This window comes from Gossypium hirsutum, chromosome A05, assembly GCF_007990345.1.
Source record: "Gossypium hirsutum isolate 1008001.06 chromosome A05, Gossypium_hirsutum_v2.1, whole genome shotgun sequence".
Taxonomy (NCBI): Eukaryota; Viridiplantae; Streptophyta; class Magnoliopsida; order Malvales; family Malvaceae; genus Gossypium; species Gossypium hirsutum.
Genome location: NC_053428.1, coordinates 14,892,523 through 14,918,522, shown reverse-complemented (window position 1 = coordinate 14,918,522; position 26,000 = coordinate 14,892,523). Strand labels below are relative to the sequence as shown.

At 33.9% G+C, this 26,000-nt stretch overlaps 4 protein-coding genes, 1 non-coding gene and 1 pseudogene across 5 annotated transcripts; 3 read left to right on the top strand and 3 right to left on the bottom strand.

Annotated features, from left to right (window-relative positions):
• Positions 1 to 1,511: 1,511 nt before the first annotated feature.
• On the top strand, positions 1,512 to 9,038 carry LOC107951017 (probable LRR receptor-like serine/threonine-protein kinase At1g07650). Its single transcript, XM_016885896.2, has 24 exons — positions 1,512 to 1,729; positions 2,009 to 2,192; positions 2,521 to 2,592; positions 2,692 to 2,760; positions 2,844 to 2,915; positions 3,010 to 3,081; positions 3,193 to 3,264; positions 3,351 to 3,422; positions 3,506 to 3,577; positions 3,719 to 3,790; positions 3,892 to 3,963; positions 4,272 to 4,340; positions 4,771 to 4,836; positions 5,241 to 5,306; positions 5,412 to 5,447; positions 5,567 to 5,607; positions 5,716 to 6,092; positions 6,164 to 6,359; positions 6,533 to 6,679; positions 6,813 to 6,931; positions 7,037 to 7,247; positions 7,479 to 7,716; positions 8,355 to 8,505; positions 8,671 to 9,038. The coding sequence occupies exons 1-24, from the start codon at positions 1,588 to 1,590 to the stop codon at positions 9,028 to 9,030; spliced, it is 3,048 nt and encodes a 1,015-aa protein (XP_016741385.1). The 5' UTR covers positions 1,512 to 1,587; the 3' UTR covers positions 9,031 to 9,038.
• A 268-nt stretch (positions 9,039 to 9,306) lies between these two features.
• Positions 9,307 to 14,018, top strand: LOC107951018 (MACPF domain-containing protein CAD1). The gene is made up of 6 exons (XM_016885897.2): positions 9,307 to 9,833; positions 10,856 to 11,094; positions 11,387 to 11,582; positions 11,749 to 11,932; positions 12,049 to 12,203; positions 13,126 to 14,018. Exons 1-6 carry the CDS (start codon positions 9,534 to 9,536, stop codon positions 13,771 to 13,773), a joined length of 1,722 nt encoding a protein of 573 aa, XP_016741386.1. The 5' UTR covers positions 9,307 to 9,533; the 3' UTR covers positions 13,774 to 14,018.
• On the bottom strand, positions 13,883 to 15,808 carry LOC107951021 (UDP-galactose/UDP-glucose transporter 4-like; annotated as a pseudogene).
• Positions 15,809 to 16,917: 1,109 nt separating this feature from the next.
• On the top strand, positions 16,918 to 17,078 carry LOC121229808 (U1 spliceosomal RNA). Its single transcript, XR_005927764.1, has one exon. It is a non-coding gene; the product is annotated as a U1 spliceosomal RNA (small nuclear RNA).
• Positions 17,079 to 17,268: 190 nt separating this feature from the next.
• On the bottom strand, positions 17,269 to 19,310 carry LOC107951019 (GDSL esterase/lipase At1g29670). The gene is made up of 5 exons (XM_016885899.2): positions 18,872 to 19,310; positions 18,556 to 18,680; positions 18,210 to 18,455; positions 17,859 to 18,114; positions 17,269 to 17,756 (listed from the first exon to the last, which is right to left on the bottom strand). Exons 1-5 carry the CDS (start codon positions 19,113 to 19,115, stop codon positions 17,533 to 17,535), a joined length of 1,095 nt encoding a protein of 364 aa, XP_016741388.1. The 5' UTR covers positions 19,116 to 19,310; the 3' UTR covers positions 17,269 to 17,532.
• Positions 19,311 to 21,308: 1,998 nt separating this feature from the next.
• LOC107951020 (uncharacterized) lies at positions 21,309 to 22,252 on the bottom strand. The gene is made up of 2 exons (XM_016885900.2): positions 21,651 to 22,252; positions 21,309 to 21,573 (listed from the first exon to the last, which is right to left on the bottom strand). Exons 1-2 carry the CDS (start codon positions 22,119 to 22,121, stop codon positions 21,409 to 21,411), a joined length of 636 nt encoding a protein of 211 aa, XP_016741389.1. The 5' UTR covers positions 22,122 to 22,252; the 3' UTR covers positions 21,309 to 21,408.
• Positions 22,253 to 26,000: the final 3,748 nt, after the last annotated feature.

Here is a 26,000-nt window from a genome sequence, read left to right as displayed (position 1 = left end):
CTTAGTAGAAAGACTTGCTCAAAAAGTAATGAAATCTGGGTTTCTTTGCCCACTTTTTTGATTGTGAGACAGTGTAATTTATTTGGAAATAAATTATAAATATAATCATCAATTAATTAAGTTTAATATCAATATCATCAATTCGAATACCACAATTTATTTATAATACATTTATATTTTACTCTTTTAAAAAAGTTACCCACTAAAATAATAACTTATATTAAAAATAATCATTCAAAAAATATAACTATTTTTAAAAATATTTTTCACTCTGATATGTGTGGTCGACTCGCTTCTTTCAAACTGTTTCTCATTATTAAGAAAGGGTAACGAAGATAAAATACGAGCTTATTTTATAGCAATAGTAATTAATCGTTGTTGTTTTAAGGTCAATCTATTTACTCGCCTAGATAATATTTTTCCTTGTTCACTAATAAATCGACTAATTAAACTCGTGTTTCTATAATCAATTCGATCCCCTGATTGGATCGGGAGCAAACGCCTACGAAAAGATCGCTTGGATTTAAGAAAAAATCGCTTGAATTTATCAATTATTTCTTTATTCCTTATTTCTAAAAAGTCTTCTTAATTATTGTATCGTTTCAATATCCATTAAAATATTTTTAAAAATAGTTTTTACCTATTGCCGTACAAATGGTAAGTACTAATCAACAAAGGTATGACCCTCCAATTCCAAAAACCCAAACCCGCACACAGGATTTTTTTCTCCAAGAGACCGCTAACCCCGACGAACCCAAAGTTGTCTCTGCGAAGCTACATTACAATTTCCCCCTCGACTAAAGGTAATTACTATTTAAAAAAAATTCACCAAGTCAACTGTCTCGCCTAAAAATATATATTGAGGGAGAGGAGTTAGACTTACTCATAATAAAGGCGTGCCATGATGGAAAGAAAAACTTACTTAAATTATCAAAAACAAAAAAACTTTCTCATGATTGGCAAAAATAAAAATAAAAGATCTCACTCTGCTTTTAACACCGATATCCTGTACGTATTAGGACAGCAAATTCCTCAATTATATCCTAATGCACTTTCTGAAAACTTTTTAACATTACTGTATAATAATGTCTCTATCTTGGATTTGATTTGCTTACCAACTCTCTGGTAGTATCTTGTCTAACTTAATCTTTGGCCTACCTTTTGTCTTAAATGAAGTAGTAGATTTTATATCTGATGCTTTTCATTTTATTTGTATTATTTCCAGATCCTTTGCAACTAGTGGACAATTCAAAAACTGGTAGCCATGTGACATTTGCTTCTTTTCTTTTTTTCAAATTGACTGGTTGAGTGTTGGCACAAATTTCTCAATCGAAAACAATAAACAATGACTTTACTTCATTTTGTTACTATAAACCTCCATTCCTTTTTTTTTTTTTGATTTTTTGATAAAATGTAAATAAGTAAATTGATAAATGACAGTCAACTGAACCATCATTAAAACCATAAATGTGTCAGTATTGGTATTTATTTTTCTCATGCAATTTCAAAAGTTGGTAAGTTAAAGATCCGTAGCAGCATCAAAATGTTTAAGTGAAAGAAAATTGCTTCATTTGACGAAGAAAGAACATGGGAAGAGTTGCTCAGTGTCCTTCAACCATGAAGATACTCTTTGGGTACATCATTGTTACAGTCCTCTTGGTGCTCATTTGCATGGAACCAAACCAAGTTGAAGCCCAAGTGGAACCGCCTTATCCTCCCCGGTATGAAGGTAATTCAGTACTGTCTTGCAATTTCTTTCTAACCTCAGTTTGTGTTAAAGATAAGCATTGTTTCTTAAGATTTCATTTCATGTTTTGGATGTTTTCTCTTTTATTGGTTCTTGAGTAATCTGCATTAAACGGTATATTGCAGGTTTGATTCGTTTGCGTATATATGTCTTAAGAACTCACCCCAAAATATTACTCCAGTGATTTTCATGTAAATGTGTTTCAATCCAACTCAGCTTCCTCCAATGGCTTTCTTTTTCTTTTCCTTTCTGGTTTTGCAGTAAAAGCTCTTCGTGAGATAGCTGCGGAACTTGGAAAGAAGGATTGGAATTTCAGTGAGAATCCTTGCAACAATAAGTCAAGCTGGTTTACTCCACCGCCGCTACATGGGTCTCATGCCGTCAACAACAGTACTGTCACCTGCAATTGCTCCTTCACCAATGGCGAATGTCATATTGATGGCATGTATGTCCTTAATGGTGATAAGAAAATTGATGTTTTTTCTAATTTCTTAACCATAGACCTAGTCCTCTTTCTTTCTTTCTTTCTTTCTTTTCATTATATTAGCTTTCATTTCTATAACATGATTTGCTTGAATTCCCCATAGGCTAATAACTCATTCAAGATAAATTACTGTATGGCTATAGCTTCAAATTCGAATACAAATTTATCCCATCTAATCATTTAAGTAGTTATAGAATATGAATGCTGCCATTTTATTTATTAGACAACATATTTTTGGAAATTTTGAAATGGACATGCTTCTAAAAAGCTTTGTATCCATCGGAAAAAGCTATCTTGTAGGGCAGGATCTTGATGGTGTTCTTCCACGCTCACTTTGGAAGCTATCATATATTAAGACATTGTAAGAAGAAGGTTACAATTGATGATTTTACTCTTTAACTAGGAACTGACCTTCTATCCATTTTAAAGTTCATTTTTTTTTTGTCTCTGCTGCTTTTAGACATCTCCATATGAACTATCTTAAGGGTACAATACCACATGAATGGGCTGCTCTAAAGTTGGAGATGGTGTAAGCTACTAGACCACTTCATGTTTTATCCTGTTTAGAAGAATCTTATTTTCATTCAACTGATAAGAATGAATACATTTCAGGACACTTGCCATGAACCGCTTATCAGGGCCAATTCCAAGCTATTTAGGGAACATAACCACTCTAAAATATCTGTATGCCTCGGTTGCCGATGTTTTCTTGTGTATTATCTCTTTCCTTTTTTCTTTAAAAGCAAGATCTGGTTTCTTATTTGTGTTGTACTTTCAGGAGCATCGAGAACAACCTGTTTTCTGGAACTATTCCTCCTGAATTTGGGAGATTGGTTAACCTGGAAAACCTGTTAGGCTTCTTTCCCTGTTAGATATCCATGCATGATTTACCACTCTACTCTCTCTCACAAATATTTAGTATAGTATGGTTGGCTTGATTTTGCCTCTTTCTTGAATGCAGTACTCTTAATGCTAACTATCTTACCGGAAAGTTTCCCTCGTCCCTTGCTAATATCTCCAACCTAAAAGAACTGTAAGTGTTTTAAGCACTATCTAGAGTTTACTGTTAATAAAGCTAGATTTGTTTACTACCCCTACTTTTATGTGAGGTTTATACAGTAGGATTAGCAGTAACAATTTCACTGGAAAGATGCCCGACATTTTTCGAAGTTGGAAGCAACTTGAGAAATTGTAAACGCCTTTTTATCTCTATAGATCTTCATTTAAAATTTTGGTGATGATTACATCATAAATTTGAATTCCTTTACTGACAGAGAGATTCAAGCTAGTGGTTTTGAAGGGCAAATTCCTTCAAGCTTAGCACTCTTGCATAACTTAGTGGAACTGTGAGTTTGTGTGTCTTATCCCTCTAAATTTTGTAGCCCTTAATTTCTATTAACATAATCGGGTTCCATTCCAATTCAGATACTAAAATTGCTGCATTGAGGGTCATTTTTAACATTTTTTTATGTTGCAATATAATTCAGAAGGATCAGTGACCTACCTGGAGAGGGATCAAAGTTTCCGAACTTAAAAAATATGAACAACATGTACAGGCTGTAAGTCATCCACAGGCTTTCAGAATTCTTCAAGGTCGTATACTCATATTTTTCATCCATTTGCTATAATTGTGCTCACATGATAGGGACTCATACTGCAGGATGTTACGTGGCTGCAATATATCTGGACCAATCCCAGATTACGTATGGGAATTTTCGCGACTGCAAATTTTGTAATTCTGCTTTCTTATTTCACCTCAATTTTCAGTATTTATCTCTGTGCTGGACATGCTATTTTGTGGGTTTAATAAATTTTTCATACTTCAATCTTTTTTAAAGAACATTTAGAATAATGTACATGAATCTGCGATGCTCAGCATCTTGAGAACTTAAAAATCTGATATGTTTGCTTGTTTTTCATGAATTCATTCTTCATAAATGGACTCATCTATATATTTGGATTTCACATTTCAATTAACCTATCATTTAAAATTTTATATTTTTATAACTGTGAAATAGTTGATTTGTCTATTTCTTCCAGAGATCTCAGCTTCAATAATTTGGAAGGTAGCGTTTCAGATTCTGAAAGCCTTACAAAAACACAGTACATGTAAGTGCTATGAATTCTTGAGATGTACTCACCCAAACCCAGATTAACCATATGAAGATCCCTATGCATAGCATGCTGTAGAAATAATACTCAATCTAGGTAGTGTTTTTGTTCTTATCATTAGTTAATCAAAAGTTCTAAGTTTATTAGAATTTTTTTTTTCTTATGGTAATAGAGAACATTTTCATTTGTTTATTTTATATGAACAATGCACATTTTGGAAAATCATGGATAAGATCAAAATAAAACTAGCTTACTGATACTTTCACAACTTCAGAATCAGGAAGGAAAGAACAAATCTGTCATGCATTAATATCCTCATATAAGTTCTAAATTTGCTTGAACTTACTTCACTTCTAAGTTCCAATTAAATCCTTCCAATATAGTTCCAGCAGAAGTGCTTAACTGTGGTGTGCTCCTTACTGGTCAGGTACCTGACAAAAAACTCTCTTACTGGGCGCATTCCAGATTGGATGAGTATTAGAGATAGCCGCTAGTATGTCTACTATCCTCCCTTATTATTATTAGTGTTGTTGTTGTTGTTGGTGGTGGTGGTGGTGGTGGTGGTGGTGGTGATGTTGGTGTTTATATTTCTTAGCCATGATTATCCGTTTATTTTCTGCATTTTGTTAACTAACTCTACAAAGAATATTCATAGTTCTTAAGTTGTTTACAATCACTTCAGGATTTTCATTTTTGACAATCTTAAGGATATACTTCCAAACTACCTATTTCTCTTCAAACAATGCAAAAATAACCCAAATTATCCATTTTGTAGTTGCTCAAAATTACCATTCTTGGTAACTTATGCTGTTTATAATATTGTTAGTTTTACTCAAAATTAATGTACCTTAATATTTCAATTCTAGTTGTTTATAATATATTATACAATTTTTGCAGCCAGATAGATCTTTCTTATAACAATTTTTCTGAAAGCCCTCAGTCGCCTTCTTGTCGGGAAAATCTGTAAGAAAACAACCTCTTGACTTCCTATATTGTGTACGTATTACTTTTCCAATTTTTTGTAAGAAGTGTCGAAATGTTAACCTGGTTGGTCTATTTCTTCATCAGAAACTTGTTCCAAAGCTTTTCAGGAGGAAAAAACTTGTAAGTTTGTATCTTATTGCTCAAAAATGTTACCAGGCATTTTGTTTATTTTATTTTATTTTCCTTTTGATCACTCTTTAACAAGACTGATGCTTCTTTTTCATACTACTGTGACGTAGAGGATCTGATAGCTGCCTGAAGAACTTTCCTTGTTCGGAAGGTAATTCCTTTGCATTAAAATGCAATCTATAGACTCTAGAAACATGTTTCAAGTAAGGTTTTCTCATACTCAACATGAAATGTTTTTTTTTTTTTTCATTCTTTATAGATTGGTATTCAGTAAATATAAATTGTGGTGGAGGAGCAACAACTATTAATGGAGTCGACTATGAGGCAGATGAAGACTTAGGAGGTCGAGCAAAATATGTTCCACTCAAAGAGACTTGGGAAACTAGTAGCACTGGGCTTTTCTGGGATACCACTCCTACTTCAATGGACTTTATAGCTCAAAATGTTTCTATTCTCAGAACAAACAACTCTGAATTATACACAAGAGCACGCCTTTCTCCTCTTTCTCTCACGTATTACTTCCGTTGCTTAGCAAATGGAAATTATACGGTTACACTTCACTTTGCAGAGATAGTTATCAGAGACAATAGATCCTATCAAAGTCTTGGAAGGAGGATATTTGATATTTATGTACAGGTAGTTCATGTTAATATGTAGTGTAATTTGCATGTTATTGAAGCCAGATTGATCGAATAAGCTTGTTGCAGGAGAAACTTGAATTGAAAGATTTCAATATTAAAAATGAGGCAAAGGGGGTCGATAAAGCAGTCATAAGGAAATTTAAAACAGTTGTGAGGAACAAAACTTTGACAATACGCTTTCACTGGGCTGGGAAGGGGACAACTGCAATCCCAAGAAGAGGAACATATGGTCCCTCGATATCAGCTATCTCAGTAGACTCTGGTATGATCTGTAATTAAAATAACCCTTCATTCATCTTAGTGCTTGCTCAATTCATGGTTATATTTGGGAACTTCTATTCTTAACCATCGAATTTGTTCAATTCAAAGTGTGTTGACGTGTTCATGACGTGAAGCAATAACGGAGTTGTCCTTTTTTGTCCCTTTTGTTGGTAGATATCAAGCCTCCAGTTCTTAGTGGCCGGAATAAGAATATGAAGTTCATAGTGGGAGCTGTTGTTTCTGTTCTGTGCCTGGTTTTCATAATCTTAGGCATTCTGTGGTGGAAAGGCTATTTTCGATGCGAGCCATCAAGGGAACAAGGTACTCTAATGGACTTCAATCTACAATTCAAAACTTTCAAATAAATTTATCTAGGAAGATTTATTTGAATGAATGCGTGTTTTCCAAGCTTATTAATTGTGTAATTTAATTGGTTCCCCCAATCTTGTCCAAGTCTTGAGGGGGTTAGATCTGCAGACCGGCTTTTTTACTTTCAAACAAATGAAAGCTGCCACAAACAACTTTGACGCTGCAAATAAAATTGGAGAAGGTGGTTTTGGGGCCGTCTACAAGGTACCTGCATCACTTGCTTTTTCTTTACTGAATTTATGATGTTTAGGAGTATGCGTTATGTGATGAAATATATCACTAAAGTTCTATGTCATACATCTGCTATAGGGCGTATTGCTTGATGGCACCATAATTGCAATTAAAAAACTTTCTTCAAAATCAAGACAAGGAGATCGAGAATTTTTGAATGAACTAGGCATGATTTCAGGATTACAACACCCGAATGTTGTTAGGTTGTATGGATGTTGCGTTGAGGGAACTCAGCTGTTGTTGGTATATGAATTCATGGAAAATAATAGCGTTGCACATGCTTTATTCAGTAAGCTTATTGCCCTAAAACTCTTTTGTTCCTCCTTTCTTTGATGGTTCTGTGATTGGAACCATATAATGCAAGTGTTGTTTCCTCCTTTGATTACTTCTACATCCCACAAGAAAAGAAAATGGTAATGTTGATTGTATAACAGTTATGGAAAGAAAAGATCTGAACACTATGTATTGACAACTGTATGATGAATTGAATTTCACTGGATTGGCCTGTGTTATTGAATAGGTCCTACAGAAAGCCAGCTGAAATTGGACTGGCCTACTAGGCAGAAAATTTGTCTTGGCATAGCAAAAGGCCTAACTTTCCTGCATGAGGAATCGAGTTTAAAAGTTGTACATCGAGACATCAAAACCACCAATGTGCTACTTGATAGCGATCTCAATCCTAAAATCTCTGACTTCGGTTTGGCCAAGTTTGATGAGGAGGAAAACACCCATATTAGCACCCGAATTGCTGGAACTATGTGAGCTACTTCTTTCCCTCTGTTTTCATCTGCTGATCATCACTGCATATTTTAGTTGAATCTAACAAAACAATAGATTTGTGAAGCTGGTACCATCATAGTGATATAGATGTTTTCATTGGAAAACAATATCAACGGAGGAATAAGAATTAGAATTCTACATTTATTTAATTTCTTTGGGAGTTTTAGTTTTACTAGGTTTTTATTTCCTTATAAACTTTAAATTAGGAATTCTATTAGGACTTTAAATTAGGAATTAGATTAGGATTTTCCTTTGTAATTAACAGCCTATAAAAAGGCTGCCAATATGAAATAAAAAGGGGGTTTATTTTTTATCACAAACGTTAGTTTGGGAAGGGGGTTCAGTCAAAGACGAATCTGCCTTTGAGTAACCAGAGGTCGAAGCAAGGATACTTTCTCGTCTAGACCTGTGACTAGATCTTACGCCAAGGCGCATAACACATAGACAAAATAATACGTACATTCTTGAAACTGTAGTTTCTGCAAATAGAATGATGCATCAATCTTTAAACTATAAAGTAGTAAAAATGAGATCAAAGCCTCCAACCTTGCTTATGGAGAGGTTAACCAAGTTGATATGCATGAGAATGTTGCGCTTAAAGCTCCTTTTTTTGCAGAGGATACATGGCCCCTGAATATGCATTATGGGGCTATCTCACCTACAAGGCAGACGTTTATAGTTTTGGGATTGTTGCATTAGAGATTGTTGCTGGGAAGAACAATACAAAATACCGACCGGAAGAGAATTATGTATGCCTTCAAGATTGGGTAAGATATGATTCATGTCTTAAGTTATAATTTGGGAATATCATCATAGAAATATCCATGTAGTTGTAACTGAGTCTGATGGGTGGGTTAAACTTGGGCAAATTCATTAACGTCTTTCTCTATTTAATTAATCTAATGTTGTATTATGTCATCAATCTATTTCAGGCTTTTGTTTTACAACAAAGGGGAAACTTAATGGAGCTGGTGGATCCAAGGTTGGGGACGGAGTTCAATGAAGAAGAGGCAATTAGGATGACAAAAGTAGCCTTACTCTGCACTAATTCATCCCCAGCACTTAGACCAACCATGTCTGAAGTAGTAAACATGCTTGAAGGTCGAACCCTGGTTCCTGAACTAATCTTGGACCCAAGTATATTTGCTGATGAGTCGAGATTCGGAGCAGTAAAAGACCAATTAAATCGAATGCAATCTCGGAGTAGTAAAACCACCACGATTACTCAGTCATCGGATTCAACTTCAACAGTATGGCTTGGCTCTTCCTCAACACTTGTTGAACATCAATGAAATTCAAAGCAAACTTGATTGATACTTTAAAAACAAGAAATAATAATAATAATAATAATCTGGGTTTATGTATACAGTTTCTTTATTGTGAGACAAAGTGTAATTTATTTGAAAAATGAATGAAATATGATCAATCAAAATTGGTAACGCATCTAAAAGTCAAAAGAGCATTAGTAGGGCATATTTTATCTGATAAAAATATCCCAAGGAAGACCAGTCAACTCAGAATCCTTTAATGTTCAGACACAACTCAAAAATTACGCGTTTTTCGCGATTATTGTAGTCAACTCAACATCCGCCTTTAGAACGAGAACAAAAGCAGCAGCAACATAAACAAAACTCACCAACTCTCGCGAACCTCCATATCTCTCAATTACATTTCTTTTCAATAAGCCACGACATGAGACAGAAGCTTGAACCAAATTAAAAACCTTTCATTTTCGAGGGTCCTCTGAAGCAAAGAAGAAACCTTTCTTATTTTTTATTTTTAAAATTTTTTTTATATGGAAAACCCAAGAACAAGGAGTGGCAGCCCCTTGTGCTCATCTTCTAGCCTAGATGCTTTGACTACAACACTAAGCAGCTCAATTCAAGCTCTGGGTCGTGGCTTTGATGTCACTTCAGATATACGGCTGTTATATTGCAAAGGGGCACCTGGTTCAAGGTTGGTTCAGCTTGATGAAGATCATACCGACGATCTTGTTTTGTCTGGTAGGGTTATTGTGCCCAACGTGTCTGCTGATATCAAGTGGTCAATGGGAAAGGGTGACATCGAGAGAAAACCAGTTTGTAGCTTCCATGAGGTAGGCCGCCGCTATTCCCTTTTGATCTGTTTTCGATTTGTTGGTTTTTTTTTTCTGATTTTGTTTTCCTTTTGAGGTGTTCATATATTTTCCCCCTTTTTCTTGAATCGTTATCTGTGTGGTTTTAATTTCCAAGTTTGGCTGCGTTATTGGCCCTCCTGTCTTAATTGGATGGATGTTGGGTTGATTGGGTATTTGTTTCAAAGCTTAAATTTCGATAATTGTGTGGACATACTGGGATTTCCCTTTTCTTTCTCGCAAAAATCAACTGTTTGAAATATTTCCTATCCAGAGCATTAGATGGTCTGATTAACAAAGTGAAAAGTGAAAGGAATAGTTACAAGGGAGACTATCTTTTGATCCTCAATGTATATACAATATGAACTGGATACAGTTTAATCCACTTGACCAAGTATTTTCTATGGTGTATGTGTGGAATAACTTCCTTTTTTTTTTATTATCTTTTTGCTTTTACGGCATGTTGTGCCTGTGGTTATTGATTGCTAAAGTTTTCTGCACACTTAGCCATGCTGAAATAGTGGAATTTGCTTTATGGATACATGGGCAGGATCCATTTAAATATAGTTTTCTTATACTGGTGATACTGTTCTAGTGTGATGATATGTTCCTTCCAAATATTGTAATATATGGTTTGGGTGCATTCTATGAATAAATGTGTGCCACTATCGCACTTTTTTTTTTTTCATATAGCAATTTGAGATGCAATCCTCATAAGTAGACTAGAAGTGATATTTCTACCAGGGTACTGCTTAAGCATTCTCTCATCGCTGATATATACTTGACTCCCATTGTTGGTGATATCTTATGAGTAATGCCATAGGCACTATCCATAATACTTGGTTTTGGCATCTCCAGGTTGAATGTCCTATATGTTGGAAATTTTGTGCCTGTGTTGATGTATTGATGTACTGATGTATTTCAAAGGTTCTACTTCTAGTGCCAATGGTTTAGCACAGGCTGGGAAACCACCTTTAATGAACATCTTTATTTTTGAATTCCAGATGTCAGGATACTTTAATGAGAAATCTGGTATAGCAGGGCGTGTTCCGCTGGGAAGCTTTAATGCAATGTTCAATTTCACTGGTTCTTCACGAGTTGATGCAGCTGCTACAAAATCCCTTGCGATGGTTGGATACTTAATTCCCCTATGCACCGTCAAATTAGCTAAGCAGAATTTAATTCTGCATGAAGATGTCAGGCGCGCTGTTCCTTACACTTGGGATCCTGCAGCTTTGGCAAGGTAAATGCATCATCTTTAAAGTGTAAACATTTGTTACTGCAGCTCTACATTTCTTTCTATACCTTTTTTAATTTTGTATCTTTGTATTTGTTGCTTCCGTGCCCTGAGGTAGTCAAACTAATTTCATCTTCAAATCCTTCTGCCAGCTACATATTATATGTATCACTAATCTTATCTCTCTTTTCTTTATGCTGAGGTATAATAGGAACAAGGAAATATAGATAATTTTGCATTAGTGAACAGCTTCAAATTATAACTGTTGATATTGATCTGTTCCTTTTCCTTGTTCCAGTTTTATTGAAAATTATGGTACGCACATTGTTACTTCTGCTACAATTGGTGGGAGAGATGTTGTTTATGTCAGACAGCACCAGTCATCTCCTTTATCACTAACAGACATTGAGAACTATGTGAAAGACATTGGGGATCAAAGGTTTCTGGACTCCAAAGGCCAGTCAAGTGCTGCACCTTTAAAATACAAAGACAAGGTTAGTATCACGGTGTTGTTAACTCTACGGATTCTATGTCTAAACCTGTGCTAATCCTAAGCGTTCTAAGTAACTTCCCTTAATGTTTAATTTTGGGGAAATGTCTTGTCTTTTATGTTTGCCTTAAATGTGAAGAAATCCGTTGCTAAAAGAGTTCCTGCTGTAGGATGTTACAGTCATCTTTAGGAGGAGAGGAGGTGATGACCTTGAGCAGAGTCATGCAAGGTGGGCAGAGACTGTGCAAGCGGCACCGGATGTCATTAACATGACATTTATGCCCATTGTTTCTCTTCTTGAAGGAGTGCCTGGTATAAAACATTTGGCCCGTGCAATCGAACTATACTTGGAGTGTAAGTTCTTCCTTCTACTGTTTCATGAGCAATATGATTATCTTACATAGATGTTAAAGATGTTTTCCTTCTTCCTCTCTGGATTCTGGTAACAATTCCTTATTTGCTTTTACCAGACAAGCCACCAATCGAGGATTTACAATATTTCCTGGATTTTCAAATTGCTCGTGTTTGGGCTCCAGAACAGAGCAACATTCAAAGGAAGGAACCGGTGTGTTCATCCCTTCAGTTTAGCTTAATGGGCCCCAAGCTTTATATCAGCCCGGATCAGGTATTATCTAAAGCAAAAACCTAAATGATTGGATGTTATGAGGAAAGGTGTACAGAGGTTTTATAGAATGTTGCTTTATCAAGTGCATGATTATATTGGATCTCTCCTTGGAGTTCAATATTTAGTGCCACTTAAAGAAAGAAAAAGAAACACTACTAATAAATGGAAAACGAACAAGAAGCACCTGGGGGACACGAATCCCCTAATCTGGTTTGTTTTCTTTGTCACGTGATTTATTGCAAATGTTTCTTCCATCATTTAGGGTGTGCTAAGTTGAGCGGAAAAGTGGAAGGATGGAAGAGGAGAAAGGAAAATAGGAAAGAAAATAAATTTTAAGTGTGCTTAGTGGGAGAGGAAAGTGAGAGGAAAGACAATAGTAAAGATGTTCATTTTCCATCTTAATTCATAAAAATAAGCCATTTCAAATTGGAATGATAAGAGGAGAGAAAATGAAACAGATGAGTCAAGTGTTCAAAAGTATGTATTTTTTAAATCATTTTCTTCCCTTTTATTTCTAACTCTATTTCAATTTTTCCATCTTTCCTACCAATTACCAAACACTCCAATGAAAAGAAAAAGCATATCTTGTCCTACTTTTCTACTCTTATAATTTTTCATCTTCCCAATGTTCTTTTCACTCTAATAAGCAAAGCCTTACAGAGGCTTGACATATGTGAGGCTCTAATCATAGGTTATTTCACTAAAAGCAAACAATGAGCATGAGAAGGAAGTTGAATAATGAAGATGCATGCTTGATGGAATATTTAGTTATGCTACCTCCATCCTTATTAATAGAATACTACAATTGTCGACATTTTCCCTTTTTCCTGGAGGGAAAAAAGGGTAAATAATGATGAGTATTTCTTGGGGTCACTCCAAATAGGTTTTTTCTCCTGCTAAATTATGTTCAATGATATTGCAGGTAACAGTTGGCCGTAAACCAGTTACTGGGCTTAGGCTTAGCTTAGAAGGCAACAAGCAGAACAGACTAGCAATTCATTTGCAGCACCTAGTGTCCCTTCCAAAAATCCTTCAACCCCACTGGGATGTGCACATGGCCATAGGTGCACCCAAGTGGCAAGGTCCTGAGGAGCAAGACAGCCGTTGGTTTGAACCCATCAAGTGGAAAAACTTCTCCCATGTAAGCACTGCACCAATAGAACACACTGACACTTGCATTGGAGACCTCTCTGGTGTCCACATTGTCACAGGAGCTCAGCTTGGTGTATGGGACTTTGGTTCCAAAAACGTATTACACCTGAAACTTCTCTTCTCTAAAGTACCAGGCTGCACAATAAGGCGATCTGTATGGGATCATAGTCCATGCAGCCTTTCTACTGCACAGAGGACCGACGGATCTTCATCATCAGTTTCAAGTGAGAGAACTTCTGACAATAAAAAGGAAGATAGTTCAAGCCATGTTGGGAAACTTGCAAAGATTGTGGACTCAACTGAAATGTCGAAAGGACCACAGGATAGTCCAGGCCATTGGTTGGTTACAGGGGCTAAGCTTGGGGTGGATAAGGGGAAGATTGTATTGCGTATTAAGTACTCATTACTGAATTACTGATCCATTATTTTCTTTTGGTAGGATTACTCCTTTTCCACGTGTAAGCATACTCGAAGCATTCTTTGCAGTACAGGCGGTCCTTGTTAGTTCCATTCTTGTGTACATTGTGGCTCTTTTTGTTTGTTTATTTGTCCTTACAGTTGATAGTCAGATTATTAGGTCTATGACAACTCTTTTCCTCCATTTATTTGATTTTCAGAAAATCAGGCTATTATTATCCAATAAACACAGCTTTGTTATGTGAAGTGGTGGTTCTTATTCTGCTTGAACATTGCATATCATAGTTTAATGGTCTCTGTTCATGTCTTTTAGCCATTTTCATCCCTATATTTAGACCGGTTTCAATTGCACGTTTGACATGGCTAACTTGCCTTCCTAGGCTTAGCTTTTCCGCAACTGCTGCTATGAACCGTGCTACTAACCAAAAACGGTTGTCTATATTGCTGATAATTTTTCTCGATGGATGCTTGCATATATATACAAATTAGACCATTATTGGTAATAACTTTATTTTATTTCTGTTTTCTTCTCATCAATAATGGCAATACTTAGGGTCCGGTAAGAAAATAGAAAAAAAAAAAAGAAAAGAAAAATATTGAATTGAATAGACCAAAAAAAAAGGGCAATCTTCAACTAGGAGTTAAACCCCTGAATACAATGGTACATTATTTTCTTCATTGCAGGGGTTTCTCTTTTCATCTCGTTCATCTACTACACTTTCCACTTCTTTAGAAGAGGCTTTTGGTTTTTTGGCATTTACATTTGATCTCTAAACTTTAGGTGATGGTTTAGTATTTGGCAAGATCTTCAACACAATTCCCATGGATATCAACAACAGTCTTGACGAGTGGCATTCGGTTAATGGTTTTGTAAATATAATGTAGGATTTCTGACAGTAGTTTTCATGGCAGTCGTAGCTACACTGACGTACGGATGTTGAGAGCAAGAACTCCACGCCTTCAAAGCTACAACAAAGAAAATTGAGCAAAACATCTCCATCTATGTTGTTTTCGGATTCATGGTGAAAATTGCTTCTTGAAAATTACCCAAAAACACATCCATGATTAAAGCATCCGAAATCATTATCACACCAATTATGCTAAAATTTGGAGATGTCTCTGCATCTGCTAAGGTGAAAAGGACGAGACCAACAACAAGAACCAAAGCAAGACGTATTCATGAAATGGGTATTTCCTTCTTAGGCCAGGAACCAAGGCACCCATAATCATAACTGGCAGTACCTTTGTAGATTTAAACATAATTTAGCTATGATAATCAAGGTAAGCCAATGAACCCTTAGTTAATCCATGAGAACCCATGAGATCGCCCAATAGTTTGACATATGTGTTCCATGGATTCACCATTTGCTTCAAAGTAAAGCCTTGTAGCCATATCAAAATCAAGTAAAGAAATCCTTGTACGAAAGTAAAATACCATCCATAGCTGAACTGAAGCCTATTATAAACATATTCCTCACAAATGCCATTAGCAAGGTAACTCATAAAAGGGAAATCCCAAACAAAAATCTTGTCTGATCCTCGCTTTTCATCTCCTTTCAACAAGTCCTGAATGTTTAATTACAAAGCACCAAAAACCTCAACTCGTAAAAAAACAAAAATCGAACATCTAACCAAAGAATTGAAGCTAAACCCAGAAGCCAGATGAAATAAAAAAGCTTTTAATAAAATATTGTATTTTCTAAATTTTACTACCCTGAACAGAAAGCTTGAAAAGAAAGATTTTAATTATTAAAAATAACAAGAAGGAAAGTTATAGAAGACTTGTCTAGTCTTTCTCCCAAAGTTGTATGAGATTTAGGGGTGAAAGAGAGATTTATGGAGGTGGCAATTGGCAAACAAAACTTACGACTCAAAAGGGGTAAGAAATAAAATATACAAGTTATGAGAAAAACAAAAAGAAAAGAGTCATTCAAGATCAGGCTTTGTTCCCAACTCATTAACGTAAACAAGATTCATTAGGCAAAACAGAATATGCTCGTTTGAACAACAGGGTAACAAAAAAAAAAAGCATATAAGACAAGATTAACAAGTCATTAGACAAAAGGTTTGGATATCCTAATGAAATAACGGAAGGTTTTTGAAAGGGTTACATTTGGTTTATTAACATAATCTTCTATTTATAAAGGTGAACATAAATGAATGTTTACATTTAAAATATAAACAAGATAAAACGATAATTTAAAATAATTCAAAACTAGGATAAAATATAATAACAACTTTATTTTTTTTTTCTATTGTAAAATGTTAATATTACTTATTAATTGTCAATCCCTTCTTGCATCCAATCTATATTGTTTAATTCAACTTACCATTCAACATTCTATTAATTTTATTCCTGTTCAAAACATATGCTTGATTGCTTTCCTTGATTATTTTCTTTGGATTTGATTAAATTTTCATAGGTATTAATTTTCCGATAAAATATATAATTCTTACCAAGTATAGTATAAGTTTTTCTTGCTAGTAACAAAAATGTTAATTAGTATTATTGTATCATGGTGAATTTAAATGACAATATAAAAATGAAATAATCTTAGTTGAACTTAACAAATTGTTTAAAATGTGTCAAAGATAATATAAATCATCAAATATGTCAAAATTATAAACATAAATGCAATATATGTATTAAAAATGATTAAGTGAGTAGTTTGAAAGGGGGGGGAGTTTGCGATGCTCAAAGGGTTAATCTTGTTGATGCTAAGAGAAACCTGAGGAGAAGTGGATGATGATCAGTTGGAGTCCACCACCATTAGGATGGCTCAAGGTCAATTCTAATGGTGCTCTAGAAGTAGAAACCGCAATGGCTACTTCAGGTGGTGCAATCAGGGACTACCGTGGGCAATGGCTTGTGGGATTTGCAAGGAATATCGGACATGCCACGGTGACTGATGCAGAACTTTGGTGGTGCTCTTCTCTTAAAAAAAAGGTTTATAGTGATTAAAGAATTAAACAATAATAAGAAAACAAAAAATAATGGGATTAGATCCATTCAAAGAGAGCCTGATGAGTGGATGATAGGATTTCAGTTACTGATGTCACTTTGTCAAAATCCCACATTGCCTAGCGATGAAAGTGGAGCAAAGTGCTGGAGCTACAAATATGAGGCAAGTTCCCACTTTGCAACATACTTACCTGGACGGGGTCAATGGATGATCACCAAGATCCATGGCCTAGGGTAGTGACCTCCATTGCACTCAGGAGGGGTGCTTCCCTAAGGTCTCCCCAAGTGGGAGAGCCTACGTCATAATTTGTGGCAGAGGGGACCTGCGTTCGCGCGGTCCCTACACTATTCTGTAGTTCAATGTTTACTTGTGTAAGCTTTGGTTTAGAGTTATATATTGAAAAAATTTCAATGTTACATCTCTACTGTAAATAAATAGTAATTTGTTTCGCACATGGATTCTTTTCCTTTTTCTATTCATGGAAGTAGAATGTATGGAACGTCTTCTTCGAAATTAAAAACCAACCATCATTCTACTTCTAAGAATAGGTGATTTTATATTAAATACTGTAACCATTAGCATTACATAAGCGATGATACCAACCAAAATTTTATGTTAAATACCAACAACGAGTTAAACTCTACACTTTAAATAGCAACAAACGACACACCTCTTACAAATGATTGTGTAACAAAATTATAGAAACCACACAAAACTAGTATAATTCATGTGAATGAATCTATTAATATAAATAACTTAATTGATTTCTTTTCTCAAAAGCCTATCTTCCCCCGTCTTCAGAGCTGCGCAAGACGGCGGATATCGATCGGGTAAGCATCTGACGAAGACTGAGCACTGTAAGATCTCCTCCCGATTATCACATTTGCAGCTTCAGTGGGATGAAAAGCATCCCAAAATAAGTACTCGTTCCTATTTGGGCATGGAGTTTGGGCAGGCAAGCAGGTAATTTGCCCATTGTTCCTCCCCACTCCACAACACCCTGCATTTGTTACCTTAAAACCTGCCATTCAAAAAGATAAAAAGAAAAAAAAAATCAAAAACCATTAGTAACAGTATGATATCGAGGCCTAATCGGTTTTTACAGGTAATCGTCGGGGTTTACCGTATGTGGCGGGGTTGCTTGTTATGTCTTGGAAAATTCCATAAGCATTGATGTAGATGAATTTGGCATCGGAATTGTCGTTGTTGAATTGATCAACGAGCCCTTTAAGCTTGTCATTGAAAATCCGGTTTGCAGCATTGATTCTCTCCACACATGTTTTACCATCTCCACTGTATTGAGCCAATTCATTGGGACTGCAACCGATCTGACCCACTCCAATCAACGCAAACTTCCTTGCCCCATAGTTATACAAAGCCTATATATGCACAAATTGTTTTAGTGGAGGAAAAAAAAAACTGGGTAATTAATACATGTAAAAGATTCAATGAAGAATAGTCAAAATACTGTAACCTGAAGCTGCTCAGTGTATTGTTGAATAAGAACATCAGCAAATTGCTCGGGGGTATACTGCCTGCTGGTGGAGTAATAAAGGGGCATGAAATAGTTGTTAAGGTAATCGTTGCTGCCGAGTCCGATCGAGTAAATGCATTTGCTTAAATAATTTGCTGCTGTAGTTTCATCCCCAAGCAGGTTCACCACTTGTGAAATTGTTCGTTGGTAATTTCTAACTTGGCCACTGAAACTGATCCGAGCTCCCTGTATAGTACAAGTTTGCAACTGTAACTATAAAAGTACTGATTAAAGAAACCATATTAATTTAATGCTAAGTAATTAATGGTTTTTTTTTTATTTCTACCAGTTGCTGTCCGGTCTCTTCTCTGATTCCGGCAGCCGCGGATGCATAGTTAACTCCTCCGAGTATCTGTCGACCGCTTGCGGTTGAGTAAGGCGGGATGTAATTGTCGAAGCCCAAAAGCTCAGCTGTAGATTAAAATAAAAGCAATGTTCAAATAACAATATCATGGTACTTTTTAGAAGGCTTAAGTTAACCAAATTGGTCTAAAATAATCTAATCCAAAATCCGCTGTTGTTTTCAAGTGAAAGAAACCCAAAGTTTGATAATTAGTCAAACAAATGAAGGAAAAAAAAAAGGAAACGAAATTAGAGCTCACCTATGACATCGACGGTAGTTTTACCATTAGAAAACCTACCCGTCGGTCCATTAGGGAAGTCAATCCCGTAAGGCAAGTAATTAGCTCTAGCCAATGACGACAGTTGATTATTATTCCCATTATCCACCAATGAATCCCCAAAAATAAAGTAACAAGGGACTTGGGGAGCACCTCTAACCCCTAAAAACACACTCAAAACCAACAGTAGTGCAGCAACCCCAAACACCCCACACCATTTCCCCATTTTACTATCAAAAAGATGAAAGAAAGGAAAAGGGTGAATGACTAAATGAATATTGATGGAAATGCGTGTGAGAATAAGTAAGCCTGTGGGAGTAAGAGTAAGGCTCTGGGAGTAAGTAATGGGTTATGGTGACTGGTGAGTAATATAAATGGTATTCCATAAGTATATATAAAGAATAAAAGATTGTAGAATCAATCATCAAAAAGATGACAGCTGATAATGTCTTTTAGCTTTTACAGTTGAAGAAGTTAGGTTAGAGTTAGAGGCATGCATTAATTTCACGCGGAGATAACGTGAGAGTCTGGTTAGATTGCAATCCAATGCTCCAATCTCACCTCTCTCAACTCTCAATTCTTGAGCTGGGAGTTTGATTCTACTCGAAGAAAAAAAAATGTCGGTCCATATAGTTGGCTTGTCTGGAATGTAGTATAGTACAATCTATAATCTGGCATAAAATTTAGTCTAAAGAATACATTATTGTATGAATGTGGAATTGGTCTACATTGTTGTGGCTTTTTATACTGCTAATAAAAGCACCGAAGGGTCACATTAAAGGAGTTCCGGTTTGGAATTCTCAACCTCTTTCATGGCATAGTTGGGCTTGGTAAAAACTGTTGAAGTTAAGGGAGCTTATCCTGTAGGTTGGTGAGATACAAGGTTCTTACAAAGTAAAGTTTGGGAGATTATAAGGAACAAGCAAGACAAAGTACCTTGGCATAAAGTTGTAAGGGGAGGGCTTTCAATTCCTAGGCATTTTTTTATTTCTTGGTTAGCAATTCAAAATAGGCTACCAACTAAAGATAGGTTAATTTCTTCGAGTTATCATCTTGATTCTGTTTGCGGTGTTGCTCATGAAATTAAAGATCAGATTTATGTTGACTATTCTTATTCTTTGATTCTCTAGTCAATATTTATACATTTCCATTATAGTTTAAAAGCCTTATATCATTATCCATAAACTTTAAAAGAATACTAATCATCTCGGAAGGGAACTGTTTTTTTTATTTATTATTATATGAAACACTCTCATTTTATTATATGGTAAATATTGATTTCAATTAATCTACTTTAAATTGAAGCTTTTTATATTTTCCCAACTTTATCTTATAATGATATTGACACGATGAGGACGATGATGATAAATTTGTCAAAGAGAGTAACCATTGGATCATTGCCTTACTATCAATAGTGAAAATCATAATTTATAATAATTAGTTGCTGGCCTAATTAATATTGTACCAACACCAATTAAGTTGTTTCATTGACTTTTTTTCCAATCGCATCTTTCTTTCTTTTTTCTTTTCTTTTTTTGGAATATAAAAGTTTAATACATTAGTATTAAGCTAAATAATTAATTTAATAAATTAAGAGAATCACAATTTTATTTAAGAAAAAATTCAAAATTGACAGGATTCAAATTTAAGATGCTAAAGTTTTGTAAATTTCAATCTTATTATTAAATTAATACATCATTAACCACATCTTGCTTTTTCTTAAAACGAAATAAAAATATTAAATCTTTTAACTTAAAGTTTATACCACACACAACACTATAATTTTTCAATTTATGTTTAAAAATGGCCAAATGTATCCTTAAATCTGGATGGGATAAATATGTATTATGTTGATGATAAAGTAGAGTCCAGGTCTGTATTATTACTTTGATGCATGGAAAATGACTTTAGCAAGAGACAATTTCAGAAAAGTTCCCGACATCAGATCATCAATTTGGTCCACAGACGAAAAATTGGAACTCAATCACATGCCATTAGACTTTGTCGTGGCCAGGTTCGTATGAAAATATATCGAAGTACCTTTCGGCCTTTTCCTATTTAATTTTGGGTTTACTTTGATGATCTTCATTTTCTCCACAATTCATTAAATGCATACTTTAAGTGAGTGGAAACAGGAAAAGTAAGTCATTAATGCTGGTGACCTCTAGGACACACTAAAGTCGTGCCGAGTAGCATGAGTCTTCCAGCCCAAACGCACTGCTGCTCACTCATCACCACACTACTAGCTGGCTCCTTGTTGACCTTCGGCCTCCGTTTTACGGATTTTTTTCTCTTTTTCAAATACAGTGGCGCAAATAGTGATAATTGATTTATCAAGGATAGAACCATAAATGAGTATCATTTAATAGTTGGAGGAAAAAGAACAGTGAGTGCACAAGTCGACTGGATAAAGAAGAAATTAAGAAACCCAATTTGAATATGAAGCGATAATCTAAATTGTTGGAAAGAAAATAAAAATTACAGTAAGATACAATCAATGTCCAACTTGTTTGATTATATCACAGCTCTTGGGAGTGATTAGAAGTAGAATACTGTGACGCTAAATCTTTGAAAATTTGAATCAATCCTTTCAAGTCGTTGCTCCCTAATTCCATGCAGTCCCTAAGTAGACCACCTTCCAATACTTCTCTTTGCATCGTTTCAGTTATTTCCCTTAATGCCCCCTGCCCGTTTTTAACAATCGATCCAAATTAAACTACCACATTTTTAAGAAAATAAACGGATTGTAAAAGAAACGTACCGATTTTTTAAACACTTTGAGAAGGCGATTAAAAATCCGTTTCGAAATCGCGAGGGCGTTTCTGTAATTTCCAGCAACCCAGCTAGCCCTCTCCGTATCCGAGTTAGACCGAGTCAACTCGCCTAACATCCTACCTAACTGGTTCAAATCCGATGCGACACCGAAGATTTCCGCGTAATCCAAATCGCTACCCCAGGCGTAGTTCCAAACGTAGTCCCATCCTACCGACCACGCCGCGCCCCAAAATCCTACCCCTTGCCATCGCTCCAACTTCTCGGCGATGAGCCTCGCGCGGTTCGAGCCATCCGCGTCCCCGCGTGCGGATCGTAAATTGGACACGCGCGTTAGCAGAGATTGGGAGAGGGAGACTAAGGTTTTGTATTGAGAAAAGGATAGGGAATCAACGGCTTCGGGGAAGGTCACGGCGAGAAGGATGAAAAATATTACGGTTCCACGTGGTGGTAAAATCATGGCCGTTGATTTTAAGGCGGTTTTTTACGTCGACGAGATGTTCCGCCGTGAATTTTAAAGGAGGCGAAGTCGGCTAATTTAGGGCCGAAATAAAACCTATCATTGGACTGGGCTCACTTAAATGAATTCATTCGACATTTTAAAGTATATTGTGGGTTTTTAGACGTTAATACCTCAAATTCCATAAAGTTTTACATATATGATAGTAATTTGTGGTAAAATTACTATAGAGTCAGGGTTATATTTTGTCTCTTCTACTAACAAAATGGATAAATTAATTTTTATATGTTAGATTAACAAGCAAAATGGTCCTTTTGTTAAAAAATTCATCCATTTGGACCATTTCTACTATTAAAAATTAGTCCATGTACGTCAACACAAGTACACTTGGCACCCCATGTGTTATTGTTTGGTTATTCTATTAGCTACACCCGTTTTTAATAGTACAAATGAATGAAATTTTTAACAAAAAAGGTCAATTTGCTCTTAAATTTAATATGTAGGGGTTAACTTGCCCATTTTTAGTAGAATGTGCAAAATGCAATCTAACTAAGGGCTTTTATGGTACTTTTACCTATAATTTTTATAGTTAAATTTTAGGGTAAACTACACCATTAGTCACTAAACCATGAGTAAGCTTTCGTTTTGGTCACTTAACAAAAAAAAAGTTACAATTTGGTCATTGAAGTATTCAAAAGTTTTCATTTAAGACTGGGTTATTAAAGTCAATGCTATATGACTTTCTCTATCTGCACTGTTAACCCCAAATGAAAGCACTTTTTCCTCTTCTCTTCTAGAATTCATTTTTTTCATGAAACAAATTTGGACATCAAGAATTTGCTAACAAAAAAATTCAAATAGTTGTTTTTTCCGATCGGCTTGAATTTAATGTATGTTCTTCTACTCGTTAATGGGTAGACATATAAGCATAAGTATAACATTTATTTTGTTTCACATGAAGACTTATTTTTATGGTAACTAGAACATGATTATGATTGATTGAGATAGAAAATATCTTTTAATTATTTATTATATTTTTATATTGTATAATTAGAAGGTTATTATTTACATAGACGGTAAAAATATATATATCACATACATATACATTATATACAAAAGAAAATTTTCAAATAAATTTTCAAGTCCACACAAAATAGAGACTGAGCTTTGGACTATTTTTCAAGATTAATTCGAAATGATATGAATTATTATACATTTAAAATTGGTTATAAATTATACGAGTATTAATAATAAAAATATGCTGAAAAAGTTAAACCAACAATGAGTAAAAAATAAAATTAAAAATTCCGTATAATCTTCTGAAGATACTTCTAACCAACCAAGAAAGAAAAGGTATTTTGAGTGAATATCAATCAATAAATTAAAAACGTGGGTTTTGGCTTGCTTAGTTAGTAATGAAAACTACATTTGTTGAATTTCATTGTAATATATCCATCACTTGCTCATAATTACATCTTCCTTCTTCAAAGTTAGCCACAGATCTAAACAAAACTTGCCATGTATTCCACCTTTCTACCTCAACTACATGCTTTTTGTTTCTAACTTATTCTCGTTGGTTAAGTTGTAATTTTATATGCCAATTTTACAACCTTTTCAAATTTGTAAGGTTTGAAATTATTTTCAGATAATTAGACAAACCGAAGTCAACTTATGACGAAAAATAGATTTCCTTAAAAGGAAAATCCCATAATGGCCTCCACTTAAACCCGCTTAAGTGTCTGCCATTGGAAGTTAGCTTTTCTTTTTGGCTTGAAATGGAGTCTATTTTTAGAATGTGTACCAGAAAAACTAGAATTATTTTTTGAGTAAATTACATCAAAAGTCATTATACTATTAATTAATTTATATTTTGATCCTTAAATTTTAAAATTTTACAAAATATTGAATATAGTTCTTAAAATGAGTTTTACTTTAAGTTTTATTCTTAAATCATATATTTACAAAGTGACTACATATTTATTGTTGGGTTCATTTTTTGAATATTCGACCTTCCCGGAAAATATGGAGATAATTTTAACCAACTTCCTACTAATACGAAAAGAAGTAAAAAATAAAAAAAGATAGTAACGACAATTTTGCTCTCTTTTTTTTCATTTACAATTTTTACCTCTTATTATAAATTAAAATTTATGCAATAAGATTTTAACATTTTTTAAAAAGACAACACATGTTTTCTATATATAATAACATCTAGTTGTAGATTAAAATTTTCATTGTATAAAAAAATTATATTTTATAATTTATCCTTTTTTAATATATTTTATGTTATTTTAAACAAAGTCAAATTTTAAATAATTTTTAATACAAAATATTTGAAATAAATTGTTCTACTAAAATATAAAATATTATAATTTTAAAAATATAGACAAGACAAAATCAAATGTTAAATAAAAATACAAAGAAAATTTCATTACGGATCATATATATGTAATTTTTGGTTTATTTGAATTTGAAACTGCAAATTTACCTGTAAATTATATAAGTATTACTATTCAAATCCGAATTTAAATTAAATATTATTATCTTTCGAATATTTGAATCCGCAAAAAAAAATTGAGCTTAACATTTTAAATCATATGTATATATATTGTTTTTTAATATAATATGTGCTAAATATAATTGTATACCATAGCATAAAATAAATTCATATTATAATATTTAATTGAATTATATAAATATTTTTTAATTTTTTAAAAGTAATTTAACTAATTGAATTAATCGAATAATAAAGAGGATAAACACAAATTTAGGTATTCTAATGATCACATCACATTAATTATTCGGTTAGGTTTACGAAGATAAAAGAATATGATTCAAGAGAAGTTAAATTAGATACAAGAGAAAAATATGTTAAAGAAGATATTTTTTATAAAAAAGAATTATTATATTTAACTTTTTTAAAAATATATTATTATTTTTTATATCTTATTTATTAATTTTTGTATATTATAACCAATGTTTAAGGCAAGTACTGATAGTTTAAACATGACTTTATATATATGAGGTATTGGGTTCAAACTTTGTTAAAAGTATTTATTTTCTAACTATTAGATTCGAATCGGTTATTTGATGAGGTCTATCTACATCCGCTTCGAAAAGTGAACAATAATTTTAACTTCTAAATCGCAATCCAAATTGTCATCTCTAATTTAAGAAAAATAAAAAATATTAAGTATTATTTTCAATAATTTTTCAATAGTTCCTACCTACTTACAGCTTATTTGCTTATTAAGATTTTCAAACATTGTTTAAGTTAACCTATTTTAGATTAATAAATAGGTCTCTATTCATATATTATTTTCAACATTTTTATCGAAATATTCTTGGCTCCTTTTTTTTTAAAATTATTTTCAATATTTTTTATTGAAAATTCGAAGCAGCTAAAATCTTATTATAATATTGAAATTAACAATTTTTTTATCATTCTCGTTAAATCTAAAATTGTTTTAATTAGTATGATAAAAAATTATCTTACAAATAACTTAGATTAATAGATATCAATTTTATAAATAAAATCCTTAATTGTCGGAATTAAGTACCAAATCATTTTAAAAACAAAAATATAAATACAATAGTCCACATTAATAGAGTTGTGTCAGCACGGAAAAGAGAGTGATTGTGACCCCAATATATGATCTCTTTCACTTTCTGACTCGAAGTTAGCTTATAAACCACATACTTTATTTTCAGCCATTATATTTTAATGATTTTCATAAAAATAACAACATTATTATTTGGATAAAGAATAAATAAAATGACAGTTCATGTCAATGAAGAAGGTGACCCATCAACGTAATTGAGAATGAATGATGATTTCACAGTTTAAATCCCAATGGTTTTTTTCCTAGAAATATCATG